Source organism: Tenrec ecaudatus, chromosome 16, assembly GCF_050624435.1.
Source record: "Tenrec ecaudatus isolate mTenEca1 chromosome 16, mTenEca1.hap1, whole genome shotgun sequence".
Lineage (NCBI taxonomy): Eukaryota > Metazoa > Chordata > Mammalia > Afrosoricida > Tenrecidae > Tenrec > Tenrec ecaudatus.
In genome coordinates, this window is record NC_134545.1 from 106,920,569 (window position 1) to 106,940,915 (window position 20,347).

A 20,347-nucleotide genomic window follows, 5' to 3' on the forward strand; every position below is an offset into this window, starting at 1 on the left:
CGGTGAAGCCGCGGGCAGAGCGCTCGCCCAGGGACAGACGCTCACCTCCGTCCTGAGTACAGTCGGAGAGCCTCCCCTGAAGCGGGTACCCTGGGTTCAGTCTGCTGGGAGGGAACACGTTTGTCACAGCCGGCCCCCCTGGTATTTCTATCACTGCAGCCTTGGGCAACTGAGACAACCGCTGAGGTCTTGCCCATCCCTCCACTTGTCACCCCCCCCCAACACCGTGCGCTTGGTCACATGCTGAGAGACACCCCCAGACACTCCCTGGGCTCCAGGCATACCTGAGCCCCACTGACTGGGTATCCTCAGCATGGATTAGTCTGGGCAAGAAAATGAAGGCTGGGAGAAATGGGCACCTGGTCAGCAAGTGGCAGACTGGGGATTCAAACCTGGGCACTCCAGCTTTGCCATGATGAACATTTTCACTCATCTCCCGCCCACAAGGAGGCCCTGTTAGCACCCAGACAGGCCTGCCCACTCCATTGGGCACGCAGCAGCGACCTTGCATCTTATGCTGTAGCCTGAGCCCACCACAAGGTGCCGGATGAGAAGCCAGGGCTGGGGCCCGTCCCAGGGCAAACCAGGTCCCAGTGTATAAGCGCAACTGTGGGTGCTACCTTCCACCCAGAGAGCCATCCCACCATCTGAGGGCCAAGCCCCCTGGCGTCTGTCGCCTCTCCTGCCCCGGGGGCCAGCCCTTCTCCCCCCACCCCCCAGCCAGGAGAGGTGGGCTACAGGGGGCGATCTCTCTCCACCTCTGCAGAACACAGGGCTGCTCTCAGGCAGGGGATAGAATCTCCATGGGGGCCAGGCCCCTAGCCAAGGCGAATGCCAGAGCTGGGGGAATTCCAGAGCCTCTCCCAGCTGGGCTGTTTGTCAGGACACTTCAGCCAGAGGGGCTGTGAGCCCAGGGCAGCCACCTTTGTACGCAGGACTACTGGGCCACTGGGCCCACAGAGGGGCACCCTGCCCTCAACAGTCACCCAAACAGCTCCGTCCCCCAGCAACCATGGCCAGCGGGAAGGTCAGACTCTGGTTGTCCCACTCACCCGGTCTCTCTGCCATCCGAGTCGGGCGACCCTCTGCCCAGGGCGGTGGAGAGACAGACTCAAGGGAGGGGCAGAATGAAGCCCAGTGCTAATGAACTTCTGCAGTCAGAAACAGGGGACCCTCCTCCCTCTGTCCAAATCCAGCCACCAGCAGCATGGGATGTGCCCCTGCTGCCCACTCCCTCCCCCCACAGAGAACAGGAGAACAGCCCACCCCATTGGGGTCTCCCATCAGGACCAATTTTGGGGATGGGTGGAGAAAGGGTTGGACACTGAATCCCAGGCTCAGAGTGAGTGGGTCTCCTTGGCACCTGTGGGCTCCGATGAGCAGGTGTAGTGGAGGCGGCCAGAGCTGGGCTAGGTTGGCTGATGGAGCTGACGGAGCACCGTTTGCCTCCAGAACTTTCTGACTGTGGTTCAGGGGGGCTGCTGGGCAAGGCAGAGACAAGTGTCCTGCCGGAGGGCCAGGGAGCCTGGGTCAGGGCTCTGTGACCTGAGGAAGGCCTGCCGCTCTCTGGGCTCGGGGTCTGCAGGCTGTGCAGAAAGCAGCCCCAGCCTGCTCACACCACACTACGAACGGAACCCCCATGGCACTCCCAAAGGCCAGGCGACACCCAGCATGCCCCTCACTGCCCTCACGGGAGACAGCTCCCCGGGGCCACACCTCCAGAAGGAAAAAGCAGCTGCAAAGAGCATTGGACGATGGAATGGAAAGTCTCCAGACACTAAAGGTGCCGTCGAGAGGGCCGTCCAGACACACCCCTCTCGTCCGGACTCGGCACCAACAGCAGCACCTACACGCAGCAGCTCTCCCAAGAAGCCTTTCACACCCTCCTGAACTGAGACTCGTGGGAGCTGGATATTCCAGAGGGGTCCTTCCAATCATGAGCAGGAAGGTCCTAACCTGGGGGGGGGGGCAGCAGTTGGGGGATTCCAGCCCTCAGCCTCAGCCACACAAAGCCTCCACTTTCCACCACCAGTCCCACTGGTCTCTCCAGATGCAGTGGGATGCCGCCTGGGCCTGGAGAAGGGGCTCTGCCTCACCAGGTACAGCCGAGCTGGAGGACCACTGCTGGAGTCCAGCTGCTGGAGCGAGCCACAGGGGCCCCAGACTTCTCCCACAAAAACACTGTGCAGAAGGAAGGGGTGCGCCAGCCAGACCATGCTTGCGGAAGTTGGTTATCCCCCACCAACCCACCGGCCACACACACCCAAGACCAACCAGCAGAGAACTGGGCAGGAACTTGAGCATCTTCCCACCCCCAACACAAACACACACACACCCCACCCCGCTGAAGCATCATCGAAGATGTTCATTTGATGATGTGGATGCGTAGACAAAACACAAAACTGTCTGAAGCCAGGGTGGCAGGCAGCAGAATCATTTACTGGGAGACATCAGATTACACATGCACGAGGAGACCTGAGTTTGAGAGTGAGGGCAGAAGCTGGAGTGACTGGAGAAACCTCTCAAGGGCAACCCAGGTTGCCCCCCACCTTCCCTGTTTCTCCTGCTTCCTCCAGGTCACCATCACCTTATCCCCATCTGTCTCTTGTAGGATGAAGCCCAACACGTGTGTCTCATCAAACAAGGCCGCCCTACCTTTGCCCTCCACCCCACCCCCGTAGATGCAGAATCCAGGCAAGCCTCTTTATAAAAGACAAAACCAGTCATAGGAAAGGGAGGGGCAGGGGAAGAGGCAGTTAAAAGTTTCAAAGTTCCTTGTGGTGTTAAGAAGACTAAACAAAATTTATCCTGAGATAAAACAGAAAGCAGTGCCTCTAACCACATGGCCAGCTGGGGAGGGCAGAGCAAACCGGCTGAGGCGGAAGGGGCTGGGCAGGATGCCTTCCGGCTGAGCAGCCTGGGCCAGTCCCTTGGCCTCTCTGAGCCTCGAGTTCCTCCCATCCAAACGGCCCGACTGCTTTGAGAACTACAGAACCGAAACTCCAAACTCACTGCCTTGGGGGAGATTCCCACTCATAGTGACCCTAAAAGAGAGGGTGGAACTGCCCCTGTGAGTTTCCGAGACCCTTTGAGAGTAAAAAACAAAAAACCCTTTCTCCCAAGGAGCAGCTGGTGGTTTCAAACTGCTGATCTTGCAATCAGCAGCCCGATTCACAACCACTTCACCAGCTGGGCTCCTCGAGTCACAAAGTGTGCGGAGCTGCCGGCAAGCACAGGCGAGCTTGCACCCCCAGTGGGCGGCTAGGCCAAAGTTGCCTCAACAATCTGCGTCCAGCTTTTCATGGCCCTGAATCTTGGGGGCCAGGGAGCCCCAGCACACCAGGGGAGGAGAGCACTTATTCTTTGTTTGGCTTGAGGAGGCCAGGAGCAAGGAGGCTGGGAAGGAGTCTGCCACTGCCTGCTGGAGCCACGTGGGCTGCTTGCTAAGCTGCTGTGCCCTCACCCTCCAACTAGTGGCTCGGGGGAACCCAGCTTCCCAGCCAGAGATGATGCCCAGGAGGCGCTGCCATGGCCTGCTGCCCCTCCCCTGCAACCCCCTCCTTGCAGAGTACAAGTCCCCAGCAGGAGGAGAGAGAGAGTGGCCCAGGCTGGTCACACTTCTCCTTAACCCCTGACGTGATGTGAAATTCTACAAGGTGGACCCTTTGAAATGCAAAATCTTCGGGAGCCTTCAATGTGTTCTTATTTTCTTTCAGACCCACCCATCAGCATGTCCCCTCTCAATCAACCCCCCAGTTAACAAAAAAGGCTGCATGCAGCAAGGATGGCTCTGGTTTTCCTGAAAAAAAAAAAAACAAAAAAAAAACTTAAGTATCTTCAGCCTCTGCAGGGGCTGGGGGGCTGGAATCTTGTCCTCACCCCCAGCTACCCCCGCCCTTCATCCCTCCAACACACCCGGAAAGGCAAGTTCCCTGGGGGGGGGGGACTTCCTTCTGTCTTGACTGCCACTATGCTGCCTCTGTAGCTCAGAACCTGAGAACCTTCTAGACATCATTCGGGGTGGAGGGGGAAGACTCTCTAGGACCAGGGTTCAGGTTCAGGCCCCTGGCACCAACAAAGTCATAGCCCAAAACTTGATGATCCAAAGCTGAATGTGCAGGAGGTTTGGATGAAGCATCAAAGAAGGAGTTAGCTTAAAAACCAAGTCGTGTGGCAGAGAAAATGACTTCACCTGATGAAGCACCCTCCGGAGTGTGGTGGATTGTGTTTGAATGCAGCGTGTCCAGAGCGGTGCCAGTAATCATGGCAAAGTAAACGGCAGTAAAACAAAACCAAACCAAACATTTCTGAGTCTCCAGGCCCATCAGGCATATCGGTGCCTCTGGATTTGTTTCCAAAGTCCACATCCCTGTATGCAAGGAAACTGCTGCTACCGGAGGTCAGCGGCGATTACAGTGCCATCGCAACCTTGGGCCATTATGAAGGTGACTCAGCCGTGGGGAGAATGAACCTTCATAAAATCAGGAGTCAGGAAACAAACACAGAAATTAACTACAGAAGGCGAACCCAGGGTTTGGGCAGGAGTAGTCACCGGGCAAGTTGAAACAGCCCCTCTCTCCCTGGGATCGGACGTTTCAGAAAAGGGTTGAGGGAGGCCAGGCAACGGGCCTGGCTGCAGCCCAGACATCGGGCCAGGCCCTGATGGAGGGTGGAGGGTGTGGGATGAGAGAAGTCCAGCAACGCTAAGCTGCGCTGAGCCGGGCCAGTGCTGCCCATGTGCTCTGAGTTGGCAACGTGCTGACCCTCTTTCAAGAGAGGAAGAGGCTGACAAAAAGGACAGCTGCAGCGAAGCACGTGGCCAAGAGGCAAAAACATCGAAAAAGGCCTGGAGTTTGGGATTCTCCACTGGAGTTAAAACAAACAAACAAACAAACAAACAAAAAACCCATCCCATGCTTGGGTCACCGTTGGGGTCTGCCGGGGGGTGGGGGGTGGGGTGGTGGTGTATGTGCGCCTCTAGTAACATCTCCCGTTTGCTCTGAGCCCCTCCACATCCGCAAAGGGAAACGTGTACTATCAGCATGGTGGATAACGACTGCGTTGGCCGGTTTATCACCGGAGGCACACGTGGGGGGGGGGGGGGGCTGACCAGGGAATTTCCTTATTTCAGGTCCCCCGAAAGTGAGAGCACAAAGTGAACCACTGAACGCTCAACTGAACTCTAGAAGGGTTAGTTACTAATCTCCATCGCCGGCAAGGACATCACCTGTACCACCTCATCGATCAGGGTCCACTGCCCATTGGTTCAATCATTGGGGGGCTAGGAGCTTTCTCAAGAGAGCTCAAAAATGGCGCTCCAAACGGCTCCGCAGCGTCCTCTGCTGCCGGCTTTGCATGCAGGCTCCCTGCTCCCCAGCCTCTGGAGCAGAGCTATTGCTCCTTCCTGCTCAATGAACCCACGAGGCTTCTGCCAATACCAAGGGTGGAGACGGGGACTTGATGAAATCAATAGGAGAGAAGGACTAACAGATGTGCAGGGAATGAGCCCAGGAAATAACTCTCGGTGGCCACACGGAACCACCAGGATGGTCTTCAGGGGATCTCAGCGCCCTTCCAGGGAAGCTTCATGACCGACCTGCTCAGCTATGCTGGGTGCAGTACCCACGCCCAGCAGATGCACAAGAGCATCTTTGGGTGAAACTGGGGACTATTAACGAAAGCAGTAAGCAGCAAGTTCAATTCTTTTCTGATTGGGGGCAAGTGGTGGGGGGCAGTGTTCTCTACTGCACTTTAGGACCCTTACTTTTAGGCAAAGCTTTAATGTTAAAATCACCAGCCCCTTCTTTAAAGAAGACAGGTCCTGTAAAGAGTGACAGTTTTCGAACCCCCAAGGGCAGGTCCACCCACTGGTGGCCATCAGTCAGGACAGTGAGTTTAGTTCGAGGGTTTTCTTTTTCTAATGTTAAAACGCTTGACTAACAATCATACATCCGGGGAGTGGGGAGGGGAGGGAAGGCCCTTGGGCGAAACCATTTGATTGGGTCTTAAAATGACCTGCTCTTGGAGGGGCATCACTGAGGTAAAATACAAGGGAAGGCAGGGCAGGCTCCCTCCCAAGTCTGGGGCAGCACCCTAGGAGCTGGATCGCAGTGTGCCCAGGTCTGCAGCAGAAGAGACTGGCAGCATGCAGACTCGCAGCCTCTGGGTCAGGGGGCAAGGCCCACTGGACCCAAACCCTATGCACGGAAAGGGGGACTGTGGGCTGTAGGAAGTAGCTGCTTTCTGTTTACTTTGCCGTGCGGTCTCTCAGGGGAAGAAAACTGTAACTGAGCCCGGTTACTACTAAGTGGATAAATTAAACTGAAACCAAAGTCCGCCCAAGTCAGGAAGAGTAGGTTTCACGGAAAGTTCTGCCGACTCCATCCGGTCCCCCAGGTCCTCACACGCGGGCACCCCCCCCCCCCCACTTCCAAACCAGCGTCTGGGATCTGCAGCGCAGAGGTGTCCCAAGCCAACCATTGGGGACCGCTGGGAACACATATGCTAGCACGTCATTGGCAAGTCTAACACGCTGCATGCAGCGCAAGATGCTTCCCAGGCCAATAAGCCATGCCAGTCCACCTCGGGCGGCAGGCAGCCCACAGAAAAGTCTGCCTCTTTCTCTCCCATCCAGCAATTCCACAAACATTTGTTCCTGTTGAATAACCAGGGCCCCGGCTCCATCTGCACCGCTCAGCAAGGCAGGCAGACGCAGCAGCAGCAGCAGCAGCAGCAGCGGGGACGACGACGACGAGGACGACGACACGAACGCCCTGCCCGGGGGACTCAGGGCTAGATCTCAGCCCACCTTGCGGGCCACTTCCCCCACCCCGAGGCCGGAGACTGGAACGTATGGAAGACTCGCAGGGCGGCCTATAGGAGGCAGAATCCCATTCATCACACGCTGCAAAGAGCTGCTCTTTGTTCACCGTCGGACTAAGTATTGTACATGTTAATTCACCAAGCGGTCAGAGAGAGGGAGCCTGGCTTGGGGGGGGCGTCCGGATCCAAGGACCCTAGCTAGCCGGCCACCCTGTCCGCGCTGCACCGCTGCCCCTGTTCGGCGCCCCGAGCATTGTTGCCCAAGTGCGCGGGCGGGGGTGGGGTGCTGGGGGTTCCCAAGCGAACACTTGGGGCCACGCATACCTGAAGACTTGCCCAGATTCAGAGGGTGCTCGGTTGCTAGGTCCCCACCCCACCCCACCCAGGCAGGAGAAGCCCAGGGCCAGGAACGCGAGCACGGCTTGCGAATGTGGACGGCCAGGGCGCCGAGCCGGACGCCCTCCTCGCCATGTGCAGAAGCCACGCCGGCGCAGGCGCCCCCGCCCCCACCCTGACCACTGAGTCCGGCCGCGAGCCCGCATGGGGTCTTGGGGGCGGGGGCAGGCGACCGCAAACTTGCTCGAACAAAGAGTGGTCTCCCGACGATGCGGGACCTTCGGGGCGAGCGGGGCCACCCGCGGCCGGGTCCCGGGACGCCACTCAAGTTGAGGCGGAGGAAGCCGGGGACGGCCCCCGGCACAGCCGCCTCCGCGCCCGCCGGAAGCACGGGCTTCCCCGCGCCCGCGGCCGGGCGGGCTCGCTCCCCCGGCTGCGCGCTGACAGTCTCACGCCGCTCGCGGCCGGCGCGGGGAGGGAAGTGGGGGCGCGGACTCGACGCCCCGAGAAACCGGCCGACCCAGCGCGGCACCCGGCAGAAAACGGAAGCCACCCACCTCGGCGGCAGCGCCGGCAGAGACACGGCCGGCCGGGCTGGCTGTGGCTCCGGGGCCCGCGCCGTCGCTCGCCCGGTCGTCCCGGGCCGCCCGCCGCGCGCGCTCTCCGGCCGGCGCCGAGCGCTTTGTACGGCGCGGCGTCCCGGAGGAGGAAGCCGGCTTGTCACTTCCTGAACTGCTCGCGAGTCGCCCCTCGCCGGCCCCGGAGGCCGCCCGCCGCCACCGCCGCTGCCGCCGCCGAGGGGCCGCCGAGCGCGGCTGCGTGTGGCTTCTGGGCGGGCGGCGGGCGGACGCTGCGGGCCGGGCGGCGGGCCGGCGCGGGGGGCGCGCGGCGGGCGGGGCGCGCGGCCGCGGTGGGCGGGGAGTGGGGCGGGCGGGCGCGCGGCCGGCGGGGCTGGAGGGCGGCCCGCGGGCCGGGCCAAGGGAAGGGGCCCCGGCGGAGCTGGGGGCCGCGGGCCGCCCTCCGCCCCTGCCCCGGCCGCGTGGGCTTCCGACTCCGGCTTCCGGAGTTTTGCGGGGGAGGGGATGTGGCCACGCTTGAAGCTTCCCAACTCGGGACTCGGGTCGCAACCAAAGAACGTGCCCTTCGGAAGCCACATCCAAATATATGCGAGCGGGGAAGGCCGGCCTGGTGGTTGCTAAGCAGGGGCCGAGCATGCTGGGCTCAGTCACTGAGGGTGTTGACTTAAGTTCAGGAATGCAACCCTGACAGAATCAACGGGTGGCAAGTTCCCGGGACTGCACACCTGGGGGGAGGGGACTGGGGGAAGGGAAGCTCCCGTGCCAGCTCCTCCCTCCGCTGATGGTGCTTTTAGCCTTGTCTCCAAAAGGAGATGTTTCAGGGGAAAGTTTTAAAAGACCTCCCCAGGCCTGTTTTGTGTTCTCCTGGTCCAAAAAACAGAACACCTCATTCCATGGATTGCGTGTGCACCATTTGAATGGTCCTATTCATACATCAGGAACCCTTTCCTGTTGCTTCTAGGAACATTGCATTGGGTTTGATCCAATGTTTCAATCCCAGTATCAAACATAAATGAACAATTAACTAGTTGAGCTGTGTGTGCTTGGGAAACTATTATATTTCGTGGTTGTTGCTGAGATTTTTTCAGTGTTTCTCCACACTGGCCTCCTTCTTTTCAGAGAAGCCAGGGCGGACATCTCCTCTCACACTCAGCCCAGTCATTCCTGCCCAGAGATGAGGGCAGACCACCAGAAGGACTGTATCTGCCTGCCTCTGAGAGTGATGCCAGCCCCTCTGCCCAGAAGGCTTGAAGGATGGCCATCCCACCCAGCGTGGGTCGGTCTGTGCCTTAAAAACAATACCGCTCAAGGGCCCGTTTTTTTTTGGAAGGACCTGAGAACCAAGTTTTCCTGGGTTTCACAAAGGAAGGCCCAAAGCCAATCCGAGGAAGCAGTTCCCCTCTAGGAAAAGCCCCTCCTCCGTCTCCAGAAGACTATCTTCGCGCAGTTAGGGAGGGAGCTGGGGTAAGGGACTAGCTGTGTATTAGATGGCCTAGAGTGACTCCTGCTGGCAAGCAGCCCCTGCATCCCTGCCAGGACCGGCTCATCAGGGCACCTTCAAATACAAGAGGTCTCGGTCCCAGTCCTGGAGACAGTGACGGTCACCCCTAGGCTCCTTTGTGGCCCTTGCCTTGATTGTGGACTCAAGACACATGCCTAGGACCGTGGCCATGGCAAGCTCCTGTGCCGGAACGCCTCCTTTCCAGCCCACAGCAGCCTGTTTTTCTGGTTCTGGGCCATTCTTGTGAGTTACCAAACGAAAGGGCCGGCTTCAAGGGTTGTGCTCCTAGCCAAAGGGTCTCTTTTTTTCATTTCTAGAACTGAGTTGTCCAAGGACCAACACCTGTGCATGAAAAGCAGGCCCCGTGGTAAGCCGTCCTGGGGAAGAGCCGTGCTCTTAGGTGCTGCGCTTCCCCGCTTCTTCCCTATGAGCACCCACCCCACGCTGCTGCACAGAGCTCAGTCAAGCGCTGGTTTTTAAAACAGTGGAGCTGCCTGCCGGTGCTCACTCCTCAACAGTCAAAATGAAATCCGGCCCAGGCTGCAAGTCTGCCCGGGGAACCCACACACAGGCACCTGGAGTCTACCCAGAGCAACTGCCCGGTCCTTTCTGGTATTGTCAAATCTACCGACCCGGAGCCTGGCAGCCACTAACTGGTGTGGAGGCCTGCAGCAGCCCATCTTTCTAGCTAGTATGTGAAAGCAAGGAGCTACAGTCCAGCCCTGCCAGCTCCCAGGTGCCCCCTGGGCCAACTCCCACTTAGAATGAACAGCAGACATCACACAGCCACTCCACACAGACTGGGAGGTTTCGGTGGAGCCTCTTTCTCTAGCAGAGAGCTTGCCCTTCCTACGTTCAAAGCTCTTAAGCAACAGGAGACAATAAGGGTGTGCTTTATTAAGAAAGGGTGTAACCAACTATAACTTGTATCAACAAGCTAATAAAAGGGTACATCTCAGCACGTGTGTGCAGAGGAGGGCAAAGGTCGGTTCTGAGAGACACAGAACAAGATCCTGGCTGGTTAGTGGGTGGCTATGTTACTTTTGTGTCTTTAGAATTAAAAAAAATGTGATTTTTCCAACAATGAAAAGCTAAGCTTTGAAGCTCCAGAGAAACTCACTTCCCGGCGTCCAATCTACCAGCATTTCCAGGGTAGCCAGAGCTCAGCTCTCCCAAACTGCACACTGGCTGAGAACAGCACCCCGGGATTTGTCACAACACAGTGAGCTCAACAAGTGCCCACCAAGTTACACACAGCAGACCCCACCGCAGCCTGCAGATGCATGTGTACTAACCCCTTTATTCAGCATCCAAAAGCCACTGCCTCTTTGTCACAACTGGTGTATTAAGAGCCAGTCATTCACATTTCACACTGTCCTTTCTACATGTGAAAAGATCTTTTTTTTTTTTCCTTTTAAGCAGAACCCATAAAAGGGCCTGATAATGGAGTGTGGGAAGACAGGCATCACCAAAGCCACCTGAAGTCGGGTTTTGTTTTTTTTAAGCAGAAACTGAAGACAATTTGGCAAAATACATTTCTTTGGCATGTGGGTCCCTCTTCATCACCCAGGAGCCCTTCTTTACAGCGTGTGGTCGGAAAAGTTCCCACGGATGGTGATGAGTTAGTCGGCCTGTGTGCCGAGCTAATAATCCAAGAGGCTGGGGGAGGCTCGTTAGAGGACACAGCCTCGCTTGCAGAAAGCAAAAAGGACTTGACCAAAAACGACAGGCTTCAGTGTGGAAGATGCCACACCATTTAGGACACCCTCGCCCTCGCCCTCACTGCCGGGGCAGGAAAGCAACATCAGGATCAGAGGAGAGAAGGGCGGAGTTGATGGGGATTTCCTTTTGCTTACATGCACAATCAATGCCCTAGAAACCACTATCCAAAACATCCAATGATGTATCGCACGGGGCAAATCTGCTGCAAAAGACGTCTTTTAAGAGTTTTGCTGGTTTTAATAAAAATTAAGAAGCAAAAAGGCCATTTAGAGGCCTGAGAAGAAGCTGACCCAAACCATGGCAGTGTCCATACAGCCCCCCTCACCGTGAAAAGCTGGACACATAACGCAGAATCCGGCCGAAGACTGGCGGCGTGGAGCTTGGGTGGGAAGTACCATGGGCTACCAGAGGAACAAACACGTCATCCCAGAAGGGAAACCTCCAGGTTGCTCCTTAAGAGCGAAGACAGCAAGGCTTCGTCTCACGTGCTTTAAACATGGCATCGGGAGACACCAGTACATGGGGAAAACCTCACACTTGGCAAAGTAGAGGTCAGTGAAAAAGAGGAAGATTTTCGATGAGACAGACTGACCCTGTGGCTTCAACAACGGGTTCAAATGTGGTACCGATGGTGAAGATGGCGTAAGACCAAGGAGGGTTTTGCTTTGCTGCCCACGGGGTTACTATGCGTCAGAACTGACTTGGCACCTAACAACACAGCCCCTCTACTCCTTCCTTTCTAGTCCTGTCATCTGTGGTCTGAAACGCTTCTCCTGCCAATAGCTCTAGCTGGAATCATATTTACATACATATAAGTACATACATGCACATACACACACACGCACATACACATATATGCATCTTTTAAAAGACGCACTTTAGTTCTTAAAGACAAAAGTACCAAGAGTAACAAAGTTGCTTACATTTGAAAAACCATCAGAGCTGTGCATGTCATGTCACCGCCTAACTCCCTTCTCAGGCAATTGGGTTTGCAAGCAGCTTCCAGGGAACTGAGGGCTGAAATCAGTCATCTGGACCAGCCTGGCTTTGTAAGCAGATGTCTAGCACCACTGAGGTACGAAAATGCAGGGGCTGGGGCAGCTTTATGTACCATGGGGTGGGGGTGGGGTCGTTGTAAGCTGAAGTCCTGAACACAGACCCTGGTGTCCAAGTTGGCAGGTGCTAAAAACACAGCAAATGTCACACTTGCAACTCACTGGCTGGGAGCACTCTGGGCAAAGCAAGTGACAAGGAACAGTGAAAGTTGCCATGCCCCATTACCTATTTCCAGCCACCACCACCACACATCCCACCCCTCCCGCCAAAAAGAAAACCTCTCAGTAGCTATTGGTGCTAGGTGCTGCAAGAAACAAACAAGCCCAAGAAAGCAAACGCTGGGGTTTATGGATCGGAAAAGGCGTCCCTAAATCGGTGAGTTGAAGGGTTTCAGTCTCCACGCAGAGTTACTGGCACTACTTTACGATTCTACCAAGATTCAGAACCTCGTGGTGACGTCTCCTTGATCAACTGGAGCTCACAGGAGCCACTCACCCCCCTTGTGCTCGTACCTCCCCACCAAATGCGCCTAAGTCCCTCCAGCAAAACACGGAAGAGACCAAAATGCTCTGCTAGGTCCATCTTGCTGGAATGAACACCTTCTGGAAAGAGTTGAACTGCCCACCCAGGGGAAGGCTTTATTAAACCATCAGCCTCCAACGGAAACTCTCGGCTAAGGAGTCCTCCGCACCAGTCCCATATCCTGACTGGGACTCGGATTGCTGCTAGCCTTCCTGGCTCTCCAAGGAAGAAAACGAGCTGCCCTTCCTTTCTCGGAGAAGGAACACCATGCAACTCACATCTGTGGGGACTTCCCAAAGTTTGAATGCCCAATCTAGAGACGCCAACCATCAGAATTCCCGGGAACCGTACGAAAAGCACACCTGCCCTGCACAGGAGCCTGCAGCCTGTCAGTCTGCTACAGTAACCAAAAGCTACCGTCTTTCCCTTCACTCCTGCCAGCTCCTCCAGGGCTGCTCCTCAGCAGGCAAGGACTGGCTTACTTGGTGCGCACCGGCAGCTGTGGTTTCAAGGTCCCTGGAGCAGAAATAAGTCGGAAAACAGAAGTTGGCTGGCTTTTTAGAACTCTGGCTTACAGCTCCTACTAGCTCTCACAGGGAACTCACGGAGAACATCTTGAGCAAAAACCAAGTGACTAACTCTCTACCATCAGAGCTTTGACTACATTTTGTCCTGAAGATGAACTTGCCAACTTGTTGCCCTCATCCTTGAAAGTGGCTCCGAGACTAGAGCTTGGGGGGGGGAGGAGGGGAGTGCGGATGGATGGACAGACTAGGAAAAGCAGAACCCCACAGTGTCAGTGGCATTTCTAGTCACACAAAGCACCCCGAGCCCTGAGACAGTCACTTCGCCACCAAGAAAACAAAAGAAACACATACCTGGAAGAACACAATGTTTGCTACTGGTTGATTGTACTTCACATACTATACTGTGGATTCCAGGAGAAATTCAGGTAGGATCAGATTGACATCAAACTTTAAAGTGCCACTGTGAACGGCACTGTTACTCCGAGCAGAGCAAACAAACACAATTCACTGATCAAAGACAATCACATCTAGAGGCTGCAGGGTAGAGGACAATGACAAAGCTTGGCCCGTTGCTTCCTCCCCTCCAGGGTCTGCCGATACCCATGTCCACCCTCTCAGTTAACCTAGGCTACAACTTCCAAATGCCTGGCCAGCTTGGTTTCCTTGCTGGACAGCATGCAAAATAAAGCCTTAGCAATTGGATTCACATAGTTAATTAATTCTAAAAGACAAGCCATTTCCTGAACGTCAGTGGTTCAAACCCACCAGCCACACCATCAGTGCAACCAACTACTGTCACAATTCAAAGGCTTGGAAACCCCGAAGGGGTGGTTCTCTTGCGTCCTATAAGATCAGCGTGACTCAAAAGTAGCTCAATGGCAATGGGCTTGGTTGAATCTCCGTTTAACCAGATAATGGCCTAAACTCAACAGATTCGTACAATATGCTAAAATACATCATCAAGGATGTTCTCTGGAATATGGCATTAGGATACTTGGTCTAACATCTCAGCTAACAACCTCAAAGGTGCTCAGCACCAACCCTACCTAGAGACCAAAGGCAAAGGATTGATGAGGTGATTTTTTTAAACAAAGTTCTAGAAGGTGCATCCATTCTGAATTTTGTCCCTCACCTACTTATCGAATGCTCTAATTATATTCCCGCAGTGAATTACTCCTCAAATACAAACTGCCTCCTGAAAGGCTGGTGGTTCGAGTCTACCCAGAAGCACCTCAGAGGAAAGGCCTGGCAAGCTCTCTGAAAGCTCAGCAGAGAGCACAGTTCCCCCGACTCAGGGCCTGAGCAGTGACCTGTCCACTGACCCTAGGGAGGTGGGCTTCCCCCTGTGATAGGAAGGGCTGGGGCTGCCAGATCTGTGTCTGTTCAGTGCCACAACCCTACTTGACGGGGTGGAAACAACTGCAGCTCTCGCCATTTGGCCAAGCTGCCTCACAGAGATGCGGAGGAAGGCACGCAGTGGGTGTGAGGCTAGCCCCTTCAATATTCTTCCGTTTCTCTGAGGGGAGAAGCAGGTGGAAGGACAGGTTAACATGCACACAGAAAAATTTTAGATGAAAAATAGTGGATTGCTTCAAAGGTTTTACCACATGGTATGCAAGGGGGTTTCAAAACCTTTATGGAAAAAAAATCAACAAAAAGAACCTTCATGAAAAAAATCCCTATTTTCCATGAGCTTTCTGAAGCCCTCTCATGTCTGTTTTCATATGCACTATGAGATGTCTTGGTTTAAAAGAACCATACAGTTATACAGTTAACTAACAATTAACATTTAGCAAATAGACGGAGTCCCCTCGAGATGAGGGGACAAGTGCAGCCCGCGACCCACCAATGGACAGCTTGGCAGGGCCGTGGCAGGAGAGGCTGGGCGGAAGTACAAGTACGAAGAAAGTGTTCTAAAATTAACTGTGGTGATAACTGCAGATATTTGTAGTATGTTCAAACCACTGTATATGTGAATCACATGTTAATAAGACATAAACCAAAAATCCAACCCACTTTCCATGCCAGAAACCCCCCTGGAGTACCACCTATCTGATGGACTGAACAGCACAGCATCCGCTATTCCTCCTGACGGTCCCGGGTTTCCGAGAGGAAGTGTCCACCACCCAGTGAGCAGGCCTTTGGGGGAGAGGCTTCACAGCCACCATAGCAACCACAACTACAGCACCACAGGGGACTCGCTCTAGTCTCTTGAGCCAACTATATTATCCATTCTTTGACACACTGGCCTCGGTCAGTGGGGTCTGCTACAAGAGTTCACAGCTTCAATGTGTGCACCTCCACTGATGTCTTCATCTCCAAAACCAGCAAGCATTTCTTTAAAACGACAGCAAAAGTCCTCCAGGACCTGCTGCTATCAATAAACCCAGACTCGCCCTTCCTCTCGCTTGGTGCCAGGCCTCTCTTCCTGCAGGCACACTCTAAGTCAGCCAGTCATTGCTTCCCAGACCACAGAGCAGACACCCACTGGGCCCTCCAAGGAAAAGCCCATCACTGCTGCTTCAGAGCGTCTACATCTATCTGTCTCACAGCCCAGACCCACAGCCGCTGGGGTAGAGGCAGAGGATGCAGAAGATAAACGGCTCCTTCCTCTCCCCCTCCCAGTTCCACCCCCCTCCTGAGCGCACCCACCCTCAGCTTCTATGGTTGGAAACCATCCGGACCTTTTTCATCCAGCATTTTTTTATTGGTTTTTTTTTTTTCACCAGGATGTACTAAAATTAGATGGGAACAAAGGAAAGCCGTTTCACATTAGAGGAGGCGCTAGGAGAGACATGGGAGCTGCCGGCACCCACATTCTTGGCCCTTCAGCTTCAACCTACGACCCTTCCCTCCCTTCTTTGGACAGAAGCTGCAGGGTCCCCGGCAGCACAGCAATCCTGGAGAACTAGATCATTCGGGTCCCCGGCAGCACAGCAATCCTGGAGAACTAGATCATTCCATGTCCTCCTATCCGGCAGTAATCACTGATATTCACAAATACTAATGCGCTGTTATTCAGCCAAAGGGTTTTCGTATTTCTCTCCTCAGCCCTCAGATAACATCCAAGGGATGTTCTCTGCCAGTTCATTCATGTATAAATATCTAGGAATTTTGGGGAAACAAACACCTTAGATTCACTGTTCATTAAAAAGCTCCAAAATAACTAATATACATATCTTTTTTAATGCAGAACATATATATAAAATAACAGAAATGGTTGGTCATTTCTTCAGGACAGGCCCGCCCTTTAGAAACCCAGCTATTTTGTTTCTGTTTATCTTCCCCCAAGAAGGGAGGCAGGTCATGGGCAAACACTTTCAGGCCTCAAGATCTCAGGGTTGTAAGTCTGTCTTACAATGCTATCAGCATGACAAAAGTGGATTCTGGCAGCCCATCCATCCATGTTTTTCAAGGTCTACTCCAGGAAAAAAAAGGCAAGGTACTGATATATTCATGTCTTAGAAATTATTCCTGTTTTGTAATGTGGCATTCCAGAGCCTACAGTCCAGTGACAGCTCCAAATCCAGTTACAGGGGTCCTTTGAAGATGAGCCAAATGCAGTGTGTGGTAGACTCTGAAGCACAGGAAGCACTGGCTCAAGCTCCCTTTCCCTGGTTCCTAGAGCCCATCTTGACATGCAAGCTGAAAGTGAATGATCCCTCAACAACACACTGGGGATTTTGCGAAGGTCACAGTCAATTCTTCATTAGGCTCTTAGCCCTCGCTTTTCAGAGTCCTATTGTGGGGCTGGGTTCATTCAGCACTTTTGTAGCTTGTGGGCTTGGGTTTTTAATGTTTAATGTTGGGTTTCATTTCCATGGCCCTAGCAATAGAAACCCATCAACTGACCAAAGAACTTCAAACTATTCTTTTACTTTTCAAACAAATTGCAGGGTGTACATGAAGAATAAATTAGCATGAATTTTCTTCCATTAAACTGTTCATAAAACACACTTGTGAGCGAGGTCTCCTCCTCCTCCGAAGGGCATCACAGTGCCCTGCCCCTCCCAGAGAATGAGAAGCAGCCCTTCATTTCCCAGCCCTACAGTCATCCTCCACCTGCCATGTCCCACGCCTCCCACCGCCAGGCCCACGGTTGTGGACAGCCAGCTTCCCATCAAGTGTCCTACATAGGCTGCCTTTCTAGCATGCTTGCACCTCCACGTAGTAACAGAAGGGGCTACTGCTGCGGACGAGAAGCCATTTGGTCTCCTGCTCTCTAAGCAGAGAGCTTGTCTTTGGGGCAGGGACTCTGGCGACAGACCAGCCGCAGCAGCCGTGGGCTGGCCTGGGGACAACAGCTTTGCCATCTTTGTCCAGATGGAAAACTGCAAGCCCCAAAGAGATGCGCATATAGACACACACAGACTGGAGAGAACACAGATTAAATAATCTGTCAGCAGAGGACGTGGCAGTCGATTTCTTCACAGGCCAGCTTCAGAAAAAGTATTCCAAGGCCATTGACAACAGAATTACTACTCTCCATGTCTTTACAATTAAGGTTTCTCCTGTCCTCTAGACGAAGGTGAACTAGGATCAGCAGAGAATACTGCATTCCACCCTCAGGGACATCGTCAGTAAGTGATCAGTGAGTGGACAGCACTCTTGACACAGCGACAGGGGTCTTCTGCACTTGCTCAGCCCAGTGGCCGGTCACTGAGGCATATCCCAAAGTCAGGAGAACCTGAACACTCGCTGCTACTACAAAGGCACGGTGAGAAGGAAAAGTCTTCATTTCAATGGATTGTGTCAAGCCGCCAAGAAGAGCGCCAGGCCCGAGTCTCAGCTGCATGAACGCCAGTGCTCCCGAGCAGCTCTAGCTGTGCACCTGGCTTAAAACCAAATGTTCTGGAAACTTTCTATTTGTTAATTGGTGAGTCCCCCCCACCCAATTCGGGCCTCAATTCCCTTTGGACTTGCACACTTCCTACCTACAGAAGTGGCCTGTTGTGCCCCAACAGCTGTGAGCAGGCTCCATGGAGCACTCTCGTTTGCATTTCAAACCAGAGTCCTAAAAGTAAGAGTGTCTTTGAATAAAACAAAATTTTGATCCCTAACATCTTATCCACTGAATACAGCACTCAATCACTCCTCTTAATTTCAGCACCTTTTATAACTGCATGATCTCTTCCCCAGTCACCCACAGGGACACATTAACAACCTTGGGTTGAATGATCATGTGTTGGTTATTAACAGCTTGGTACTATTTGAACATAATAATTTGTTGGCATTTTGGGGCCTTCTGTGTGTTCCGATTCTGTAGACCCAAGAGGCTGGCTGCCAGCAGGATTAAGCTGACAAGACTGGGACAATTCTCCTATCCTCATTCATCAACAGCTCAGAATTAAAAAGCAAACAAGCAAACAAACTTCATCTTCTCAAATGGAGCACACATGCAAACATCATCATGTCAAGCCCTGGGATTGACAGGGTCTCAAACCCACGTTGCCTGTGACTCAAACCAAAGAAAGACTTAGTCTAATCACACAGAAGGCCTAATTAACTGGAACACAAAACACAGTAATAGGAAAAATAAATCAACAAGAGACCAAATCTCAGTAAATCTTAAAACTAGTTGTTCATAGTTCAATGGATGAAGGGTCCAGGTCTAGTTCATAACATCAGCACCGTCTCTAAGAAGTTTACATCCTATATATTCTGAAGCATTTCTCACATTGTATGGTCAAAAATAAAACCTTTTGAAAAGAGGTTGTGTTGAAAGGTGACATAAATGCATTCTACCTCCAGCGACCTAGTAACAAGCTGTGGGAATCTCAATGCTAGGTTACCAACATTGATGTCTATCAAAGGCCCCGACCCTATTTGCAAGAGAAGAAGGAAAGAGGAAAAGGAAAAAGGATGAATAGCAATTGCCAGGGAAACAAAAAATTCTGCTAGTTTGACTGCGAAACCCAAGAGGCCCAAGAGAGCTGAAACCCATTTTAAAAATATTAGCACTTTTTTCAAAAGCTCTTGGTATAATTTCTATGTAAAGATGCTAGCCCAAATATAAGGTGGTCCTGAGTATTAATAAATCTTATCTGTCAGAAATGGTAACGAAGTACTTCTGCGGCGATTTAGCTTCTCCCTGGGACACCTCTGTTCCCACATTGGAGGGCATGCTCTCACAGCAGGGTCCGATTCCGTGGTCATCTAGGCCAGTCTTGTGGGACAAGGGACCAGTGGCCAGACGGGGAAAGGCCCTGAATGATAGCACAGGCCCCTCCCTCTCTCTCTCACTGAGTGCCCGAAAGGCAGATGATGCCATGGGTGTGAGGCCCACAGACCCAGCCAGGAACCCTGGCTCCATCCTAAACCAGCTGAGCAGTTTTCCTATTTGTACGACAGGCGTAGTGCAGACTTCAGGGAGCTGTTGGGAAGATGTAATGATTTAATAGAGCAACACAACTAGCACGGAGCCAGCTGTTAATAGCTGCTTGTCCGAGTTCCTCTGACTTCCTGTCTGTTTGTGCCCCCCCCCCACCCCACCCCATGCAGAAGACCACCGGCCCGTCACACAGTTCACACTTGGTACTTACTCCTGATCGGCTGAGCGCTTTCTCTGGGATGCTTCAGTGCGTGCTTGAAGGCCAGGGGGGTTCCCCTAATGTTAGATAACTTTAAAAATAACCATCATTACTAATACTAATACCCTAAGTAGTACTTCTCATTGTGATTCACAAATAGCCTAGGAAACACCAAAAGGGCTGTTTTGCATATTATTCTGGCCCTACCATAACAGACTCTAGTCTTTATAAGAAAGTGTATCCCAACATCCTGAAGGCACACAAATCAAGAATACATGCTTTCTGTAAATCCATTTACTGTTTTGAAGTGTTCAATCAACTGTTTGGCAATAACAATTTTTCCCATTCAAAAAGCCAATGATTTACATTGCAAATACAAAATAAAATGAGGACTCCCCCTCCGTGATCTCTACAACCCGCCACATCCAAGCTCACGGTTCTCTGCGCCCACAGCCAGTCGGCCGCGCATCCTGAGTACTTACTACACACTTCTCCGCACTGGCCTGTTCTTCTGGCAAGTGGGCGGTACTCTGAGGCAAAACTTCGTGAAAAAGCTAACTGAATTGCTCCGAGGAGAAGTCTCGGGTTTTCTGGAGAACCAACACTGCTACGCTGTTTCCAGATCTGCCACCAAAGCTGAACTTGGGGGTTGGCAGTTCTTCATAAAGTTCGAATCCTGTCAAACAAAAGGAAGATACTGTTATTAGCAACTGAACCCACAGCTAATGGAAGTCGGTGCTGACCTTGTATTTT

General features: G+C 53.2%; 1 protein-coding gene across 4 annotated transcripts in view; it reads right to left on the minus strand.

The window, feature by feature from the left end:
* The window catches only part of EEF1AKMT2 (EEF1A lysine methyltransferase 2), a 66,180-nt gene that overhangs the window by 17,968 nt on the left and 27,865 nt on the right, over window positions 1–20,347 (minus strand). For 3 of the 4 annotated variants that reach the window (XM_075534577.1, XM_075534578.1, XM_075534579.1), the window contains exon 6: window positions 19,874–20,270. In XM_075534577.1, the coding sequence (XP_075390692.1) occupies window positions 20,149–20,270 (122 nt within the window). In that variant the 3' untranslated portion in view covers window positions 19,874–20,148. Of the gene's footprint in view, window positions 1–19,873; window positions 20,271–20,347 lie in introns of those variants that run through there. The other variant, XR_012780427.1, reaches the window with a different exon arrangement.